The sequence below is a fragment of the Pundamilia nyererei genome, unplaced genomic scaffold (assembly GCF_000239375.1).
Source record: "Pundamilia nyererei isolate P.nyererei 1_Seehausen unplaced genomic scaffold, PunNye1.0 scaffold00001, whole genome shotgun sequence".
Taxonomy (NCBI): domain Eukaryota; kingdom Metazoa; phylum Chordata; class Actinopteri; order Cichliformes; family Cichlidae; genus Pundamilia; species Pundamilia nyererei.
Genome location: NW_005187402.1, coordinates 12,595,234 through 12,604,682, shown reverse-complemented (window position 1 = coordinate 12,604,682; position 9,449 = coordinate 12,595,234). Strand labels below are relative to the sequence as shown.

The following is a 9,449-nucleotide window of genomic DNA, read 5'->3' as shown; positions in this document are numbered from 1 at the left end:
GGGGTGATATAATAAATAAGGTTATAATAAAGAGGTAGATGTGTTGGTTGTATTGAAGTATAAATACAAATATGGTTTATAAATAAGGTGTAATGTCCATGAGTGTTGGCAGTGCAGTTATCCTCCAATCAGGGTGGAGGTAGGGCATGTTTGACAGCCTGTGGGTAAAAACTTCTGTTGAGTCTGTTTGTCTTCGACCTGATGGACCTGTAGCGTTTACCAGAGGGAAGGGGGAAAAAAAAGTGAGTGTCCAGGGTGCGAGGGGTCTTTGATGATGATACTGGCTTTCTGCTGAAGTCTGCCAGTATAGATGTCTCTGAGGGGAGTTAGTGAAGTGCCGATTGCCCGCTCTGCTGTCCTCACCACCCGCTGCAGTTTCCTCTTGTCCTCCGCGGTGCAGCAGTTGAACCAGTGTGCAGCAGTAGGTCAGAAGGCTCTCAATGGTGGAGCGGTAGAAGTTTACTAGCAGTCTTTGGAGTAATTGGGCCTGATGTAGTTTCCTGAGGAAGCATAGCCTTTGTTGTGCTTTCCCTACCTGGTGGGAGATGTTTGTGGACCAGGTAAGGTCGGCCGAGATGTGGACTCCAAGGAACTTAAAGCTTTCTATCCTTTCTACCTCCTCCCCATCAATGTAGAGGGTAGAGTGCTCAGATCGCTTTGTTCTTCTGAAGTCGATTACCATCTCCTTGGTCTTGGCTGTGTTCAGATGCAGGTTGTTGTCGTCACACCATTGCTTCAGATGCTGAACCTCCTCTCCGTAGGCTGAATCATCATTGTTGTGTTAAAGTGTTCCTCGATGCGCTGTTTGTATTTGCACTTGGCTTCTTTTATGCCTTTAAGCAGAGATTGCCTCTTTGTAGACTTGTTGGTCTCCTGATTTGAAGGCGCTGTCACGTGCTCTTAGTAGGGCTCTCACCTCACTGTTGAGCCATGGCTTCTGGTTCGGGAACATATTAATAGTCTTTGTTGTTGTTACACTCTCAGTACATAAGCGTATGTATGAGAGTACGGCAGATGTGTGGCCCTCAAAGTCTGATCCTTCTGCAAATACACTCCAATTCGTGTTATCAAAAATAGCCTTGTAGGGCCGTGGTGGCTTCCGCGGTCCACACTCGTACTGCTTTTACCGATGTTTTTTTACCTTTGAATTAGAGGTCTATAAGCAGGGATCGGGGACAGAGAGAGATGGTCAGAGAGTCCGAGATGAGGCAGTCGGGTTGCTTTGTAGGCATCTGGGATGTTGGCGTCGACCTGGTCTAGTGTGTTGTTTTCCCTCATCGGAAAGCTCGCGTTTTTAAAGAATCGAGGCAGGACAGATTTCAGGTTTGCGTGGTTAAAATCTTCTGCCACGATCACAGCGCAGTCCGGGTGCTTTGTAAGCTGTTTATTATTGGAGCGCCCGAGTAGCTCCATGGCTGACTTAGCATTAGCTTGCAGCGGCACATAAACTGCTATTATTGTGATCGCTGTGAGCTCTCTCGGCAAGTAGAAGGGTCTGCACTGCACCATCATATATTCTATGTCCGGGCAGCAGTGGACGACTTTAACTGTGTTGCTGGTGCGCCAGTTATTGTTTACAAATACTAGCAGACCTCCTCCACGTTTCTTACCAGACTCTTTGTTCCTGTCCGCTGTGAATGTAGCGTGGCCCGCTAGCTCAATCGCAGTGTCTGGGGTAAAAGAGTCCAACCAAGTCTTTGTGATGATCATAACACAGTAATCCAAACAGCGTGAGGTGATCCGCAGTCGTAACTCATCCATCTTGTTATTTAGTGACCGTGAGTTGGTGAGGAAGAGGCTCAGAATAGCCAGTGGGTGGGTTAGCACGTAGCCTAGCCCTCAGCCCCGCTCTCTTCTGTTTCCTGTGCCTCCGTCGCCTCACTTTAGCGGTGGAATTGGAGTCAGTGACCCCCCGGATCTCAGGGGGAATTGAGTCCCAGTCATTGTCAGCGAAGGTGTGCAGGTTTTTGTGGTTTAGAACCGCAAGCAGTTCAGTTTTGCTGTACTGCATTTGTGCTCCTGCATGTCGGAGAAAAAGTGAAACAAAAATACACTAAATAAAAAGAAAACCTTTAATTTGAGGAGACTGCCGGGTCGTCATCTTGGGTACTCCTCCACTCCTAGCACAGATGAAATTAGGAGCACAAATGGTAAATGGACTGGTTCTTATATAGCGCTTTTCTCCTCTCACTGAGCACTCAAAGCACTTTATTCACCCAATCATACCCATTCACACAAGCACTTTATCTAAGGTTTTTAGTGCTTCTATCTAACATTCACTCGCATTCACACTCCGATGAATGCATCGGAGAGCAACATGGGGTTAATATCTTGCCCAAGGATATTTGGCATTTAGACTGGAGGAGCCTGGGATCGAACCGCCTACCTTCCGGTGAGTAGGTGACCCACCTGAGCTACAGCCACCCCCTTACGACCTCAGATCCCGCTGAATTATTACTAAGCGGAGTGGGGGGGAGAGAGAGCACAAATGGGCCTGGAGCTATAACAGAAACACATATGAATTCATGAGGGTATTCTTTTCACGACAAAACCTCTTTGCTTCATCATCATGGCACTCTATAGTATGCAAGAATAGGCACACTCAGGCACCTTATGCGACACAGAAACACATGCACACACTTCACAGTTTAGGTGTTGTGTAAGATTTTAACTACTGACCTGAATAAAGCTTACAGCCAAACACACACACACACACACACACCACACACACACACACACACACACATATATATATACACTGTTTTTTAATGTAGGAATAAATATGATTTGCTTTTACTGTTGTGTGTTTACTGTTTTATGTTCTAAATTTAATGTTAAGTAGGCCAGGGTAGAGTCTAATAACAAAAGGAAGGGGAGGGGGGGGGAACACCACTAACACTAGTTTGTTTAGGTATAACAGGTATAATAGGGTCACCGATGACTACTGATGATCTTTCACACTGAGAAATAACTGTCACTAGACAATTACCAAATCATTCTAATACATCCAATTAAAGTCTAAACTATAACAGTATGTAGTTATCTACATGTATTTTATTATGAAATTTGCATTTAACTTTTAAGAATATAGTAATATTATTTTGTCCAGTCTACCCTCTTGTGGCCAAACCCCCCACTTCCTTCTTTTACAAGTTCCTGCACTTGATATACTGTCTACCAAAGGCAATAAAGAACTATGAAAGGCAACTATAAGGCTCTTACATAGACTAATGCACATCTGGTAGACAAAGGCACAGGAGGAAAAAAAAGAGTCACACAAAAAAGGCAGGCAATCTCCCATAAGCTAAATTTTAAATATGTGACTATGTTCTCATGAGTTCTGAGAGTGTGCAAGCGGTCACCCCCTTCCATTTAGAGGAGTAAATTAAAAAGAAATTAAAACGGGTTACCTGAAAGCAGAAGTTAAGAAGCAACAAATCAGGAACTAGTTATTCTAGTGACACACAATGGGAATTTTCTTTCTTCTTTCACCTCACTTGTGACCACTATAAGCAGGAACTGCTCTGTTATTATTATTGTTATTGTTGTTTATGGGGGGGAAATTAGTCAGAAAGGAAAAGGGATGCTTTTCTAAAAGTTTATTTTTCATCAAATGCACAAAATCTATTGACATATGGTTCAATAAAAGGTATGTGGTGCAAAGCTTTATTTGATCCCCCCCCAAATAAATAAAAATACTGACAACCTCACAGGGGTGTACTATGTCAGCTGGGATTGGTTCAAGCCCCAAGACCCCAAGCTGGATAAGTGGTAACATAATAGATGGGCAAATGAAGGATGAAAACAATGACAAAAGTTGGCTGCAGTAAAGCAAAGAGAAAAATAAAACAGGCTGTATATGGAAAATTACAATTGCAAATAATGTTTTTACTCAGGCAAAAACAAAAATACCACAGACAAAGCAAAAGACTTAGACTTAAGACTACTTCTCTTCAACTATATCACTCTCAAAAGACATAGGGATGAATGAAGAAGTCATAACGGTCTGCCCTGCATTTTGAATGCAGAAAATGAGACATTTCAACTAATGTATTAAATCAGTTATATGTTTTCCACACTGAAAGGTATTACAAATATTATGTTGTGTCTGTTACTTGTTCAGATAAGATAAAGGGGATCAACCATAGAATATTTTTTTTCTTAGATTAAAAACAGAAAATAAATGTAAAAAAATGACAGAAAATTTATAAAGTTACTAAACGCTACATTTAACTGTCACAGGCAATATAAATAAATACAATACATACTTTAGTTACACTTCTGTGATACTATGTCTAATAATATGTCAAAAGATCAACACCTATAAGTTTGAGACTGCTACCTGTGTCCAATATGTCAATGTGGCGGTGAAGTTGAGGTTATATATAAAAGACAACATATTCGTGCACAAATACACCCATATATAAGACAAAATCTTTTAGAACCACTAGATCCATTACGTGTATATTTAAAGTAATTATATAGAAGCATTAATTATTTATTTAGTTTTTAAAGAAACCCCAGTTACAACATTTTTGTTAAAAAGGTCCATCTCAAATCCAACATGTTAAAACATGCTATGGCACACTCTCATTTGATCACATAACAGGGATGCGGTGCACCTGCCCTCACCTTCAGCGTTGCCCTGTCTGCACTGAGGCGCCTCAGTGTGTTTTTCTGATAAGCCGCACTTCTTTTCTTAAGAGTGTCGGTGTCTGTATTTGATGCGAAACGAAAATCACCTCTCCACGACCCGGTGGTCATAAAGGAATCATATCGCTCATCATTCAGCAAGGTGCCGCAACGGCTAAAATCTGCAAAACTAGAGGGGCAATAGGTCGTGGGGAAAACGGGCAGACTGGCTGTGGTTGAACGGTAAACGTAGCCACGCCGACAGAGTTTAAAATAAAACACTCCGCTGATTAGAAGGATAAACATAGAAGACACGGTTGAAAGAGCGATTATCAAATAGAGCGTTAAGTTATCGCTCTCTTGTGACTCATCTGCAAACTCTAAAAGTTCGCTTAAAACGGGGAGCCCATCACCAAGCATTATGCTGACTGTCGCAGTGGCAGAGAGAGATTCGAGCCCGTTATCCGTTACTAATACAACAATAGTATGTTTTGGTTCATCGTCCTCTATGAATGTTCTCGTTGTTCTGATTTCCCCTGTATGCAGATCTACCATAAACACGTTAGGCCGTGTTGCTTTGATTATTCTGTAAGAAAGCCATGCGTTATGACCTGAGTCAGCGTCCACAGCCACCACCTTAGTAACCAGGTAACCTCTAGGCGCTTCAGCTGGTACCATATCTTCAGCAATGTAACCGCTACTTTGCACAGGATATAAGACCACAGGTGCGTTGTCATTTTGGTCCTTAATAAACACATTTATAATGCAGGTGGTGGAAAGTGAAGGCCCACCGCCGTCTCTAGCTGTCACTTTAATTTGGAAGTAAACTGACTGTTCGTAGTCAAACATGCGTGAGGTAAAGACCTCCCCCGTGTCTGAGTTGATGCTTAAGAAAGATGACACTTCTGAGTTTGTGTCCTTTGATATTTGGTATTGGATTTTAGCGTTAGACCCGTCGTCAACGTCTTCCGCTTTGACTTTAATGACAAACGTGCCAACGGGTTGGTTTTCCAAGATGTTGGCATTGTACTCGCTTTGCATAAATGTCGGGGGGTTATCATTTATATCGCTAATCGCGATTGGTATAACTTTTACACTAGTAAGTGGGGGAGAGCCCGCATCAGTGGCAGTTACTGTGAGGTTATACTCTGGTTGCACTTCCCTGTCCAATATTCCATCAGTCACTAGCATGTAATAGTTTTTGACCTCCGATACTAATTTAAAAGGAACATTTTTTGAGATCGTACAGGTGACACGCCCACTGCTCCCAGTGTCCATATCATATATATTAATCAGAGCAACCATAGTCCCTGGTTTGGAGTCTTCAGCCACGTTAGAAGAGGCCGACTTTATTTCTATCACGGGCTTATTGTCGTTCACGTCAATCACATCAATTATAAGTTTACAGTGTGAGGCCTGGCCACCGCCATCTTTAGCCTGAACATCTAGCTCGTGTGAGCTAGCTTCTTCATAGTCAATGACACCTGATACGCGAACTTCTCCGCTTAAAGGGTCAATTTCAATAACACCTCCCAACTTGTCAGACAGATGACTGAAGAAATAAGTTATCTCCCCATACACCCCCTCATCCAGGTCCGTGGCCTGTAGCGTGGTTATGACAGTCCCTATGGCTGAGTTCTCTGGCACAGAGGCTTTGAAAACTCGCTGGCTAAAAACTGGGACATTATCATTGGCATCTAAAACACGGATAAGGATAGAAGCAGTTCCTGATCTAGCCGGATTTCCCCCGTCAATTCCATTGATTTTCAGTACATGTTCAACTTGTGCCTCCCGGTCCAATGCCTTTTTAAGAACTAGCTCAGGATAAGCATTTCCGTTCATTTGGTTACCCATTTCCAGTGCAAAATTGTCATTCTGGCTCAGTGTATATTCACGGACAGAATTCGTGCCGAGATCGGGGTCATGCGCGCTCTCTAAGGGAAAGCGCCTCCCTAGAACTGTGGATTCCACTAAATCCAGTTTTATCTCCCCCGTAGGAAACACTGGGCTGTTGTCATTTATATCTGTAATGTCCAAAACTATGCTGAATGCTTGAAGGGGCTGTTCAAGTAAAAGCTGATACTGTAAAATGCAGGCAGTGGCTTGTGCGCAGAGCTCCTCTCGGTCTATCCGTTGGCTGATCAAAAGATTGCCTGACGCAGTGTCCAGTTCACACAGCTGGCTTGTTCCTTCTGCAACAACACGGGCTCGACGAGCATCAAGCTCTTTCACCTCCAGCCCCAGATCCCGCGCAACGTTTCCAATCACAGAGCTCCTCTGCATCTCTTCTGGAAGAACATAACGGACTTCTCCAAACGAAACAGCGGAAAGGAGACTAAGAAATGAAAAATGCAGCCACCACTTTAACTGAGGTCGACGCATCATCAATAAACATTTTTTCAGAAATGGATGCACTGTCGACATTATAGCTAAGTCGTTAACATACATCCAAATACCGAACTGAAAATGCAACTGCAATCCTACGATTTCCTGCTTCTCTGGCTGAGTTAATCATGCTCTATTAAGAAAGCTGTCAGCTCGGATTTCTCTCTCTCTCTCTAACCTCGTTTTTCAGCTCTCTCTCCCCCTCTCTCTAACTCCCTCTCTCAGACAGCTCCACATACAGCCTCTCTCCTTTTCTCCCCTCACACACACACACACGATAAAAAGAGAAATGCGCATGTATACACAGCCGCCGGTCCTAACCCAATACTCTAGTTCCACTGACACATATAGAGGAAGACATGAGCATCCATGACTCAGACTTTATAAAAGAGCGTCACCAAGAGACTGAGAGAATAACTGCAGCTGTCTGTAATATCACCTTCCAGCACGTAACCAAAGTGAGCTCAAGTTGGGAGCTGAACATTAACTGCTATAACTACTAATAAGACAAATACGATCATTGTATTTTAAACAACACGATATGGACACAGTTAAAGCAATATTTATATAATGTAACAGAGTCTAGTATGGGATCCAGGATCTGATGTGGGCCCCGATTGATTATGTGATTGATTAGTATTTTGATAGACAAAGTAGTTCTGACCTAGAACCACTCAATTTATTCTCTATTTATTAAACACATTGTCCCAAAAGGACAGGGACAGGAGTTATTTCTACACAAAATGTTATTTATGCCAAATCATTTGGACTTAAACAGACAGGCAGACAGACAGACAGACAGACAGGCACGCACACACGCGCACGCACACACACACATGCACGCACGCACACATACACACACACACACACACACACACAAAGTCATGAAATGAAAAGCAGAAAAAGTTATTGATGATCTCGCATGCTTGGCTTTACTTTGTTCAACATAATCCCTCTAGTGGCTGCTACGGAGCACTCCAGAATCCAGTTTATTTCCATAAGTAATGACACTAAGAGACAGATGAATCACTCTATCACTCTACTTCCTCTTGCTGAAACAGCAACACCATCCAGCAACATACACATAAATATATCCATGGCACTGCAGCTCTAGCTACAGATTAACAATAATATATCCACATATGAAAAGAACTGTGACTAAGTGATTATCCATACATCAGAGAACAGTAGCTATGACATGCTTATCTCAGATAAACAGGGAAGTCTAATATTAAAAGGTGGCAAGTCTGAGGGGAATGCAGTGGCAAAGGGCCTTTTCCCTCTCTGCACTGTGAAAAATATGACAGCTTTGATACATGAGGATTCATAACGGGTTAAAATATTTCAAAAGAGAATTTGGCTTCATGGGGCATAAAACAAAGGCATATATACAAAATAAACTAATCTCACAAAAAGTAGCTGGATAGGATGATCATGCAGCTATGAAGTCTCAAACTAAATAACACTAAAACAATGCCATTTCACGTTGTACAGGTTTAGTCGGTGTAAATTAAATTAAATTAAATTAAATTAATATTAGTGAACAGTGTTGTGTCAGTGGGCAAGACATTTTGTGAAGTCATATTTTCATAAGTAACTAACTAACTGTTATTCTGTAACACAGGTGTCAAACTCCAGGCCTCGAGGGCCGGTGACCTGCAGATTTTAGATGAGTCATTGATCCATCACAGCTGATTTAAAAGGCTAAATGACCTCCTCAACATGTATTGAAGTTCTCTAGAGGTCTGGTAGTGAACCAATCATTTGATTCAGGTGTGTTGACCCAGGGTGGTATCTAAAACCTGCAGGACACCGGCCGTCGAGACCTGGAGTTCGACACCACTGTTCTATAACATTTTTTTTTTGTGCAGCTGAAAGACTAATAAATTAAAAATAAACAAAATAAAAGAAATAAAAGAAAATGAAAAATAAATACAATAACATAAAATAAAATATAATGATGAGATGAATTGAAAAATAAAGTAAAATAACGACATAACATGAAAAAATACGAGTAAACCATAGCCAAGAAATTACGTAGCACCAAGGAGATAGAAAAAAGCTACAGTTTTCAAACATTTTCCTGCACAGAGAAAAGAAAGATTGGCGAAGTGTGTGTATAGAAACCGAATACTAAATACACTTTGCACAAAATATATTCTCTAAGTTTAACTATTGGGTAAGGAAATTATGCGAGAGTTTAAAACGATTATTTTAAATGTTAACTATTTATATTCTTTTTTGTTTGTTTATTTTTTATTTTTTTAAATAAAGGCTATTGATAAAATCATTGCTATATTAACTCATACCTCTGTGCACCCGTCCAGGTCTCCAAAGACATCAGCAAAATCTGATGGACTTTTCTTCAGAGTCTGGTCAGCAGGCAGCGTGTCGTCATTGTATGATGTCACAAACTTAAAGTCACTGGTTCT

General features: G+C 41.6%; 1 protein-coding gene across 1 annotated transcript; it reads right to left on the bottom strand.

Moving 5' to 3' along the window:
* Positions 1-3,590: 3,590 nt before the first annotated feature.
* LOC102209292 (protocadherin beta-15-like) lies at positions 3,591-7,133 on the bottom strand. The gene has a single exon (XM_005719922.1). The coding sequence runs from the start codon at positions 7,078-7,080 to the stop codon at positions 4,591-4,593; it is 2,490 nt and encodes an 829-aa protein (XP_005719979.1). The 5' UTR covers positions 7,081-7,133; the 3' UTR covers positions 3,591-4,590.
* Between the last annotated feature and the right edge of the window lie 2,316 nt (positions 7,134-9,449).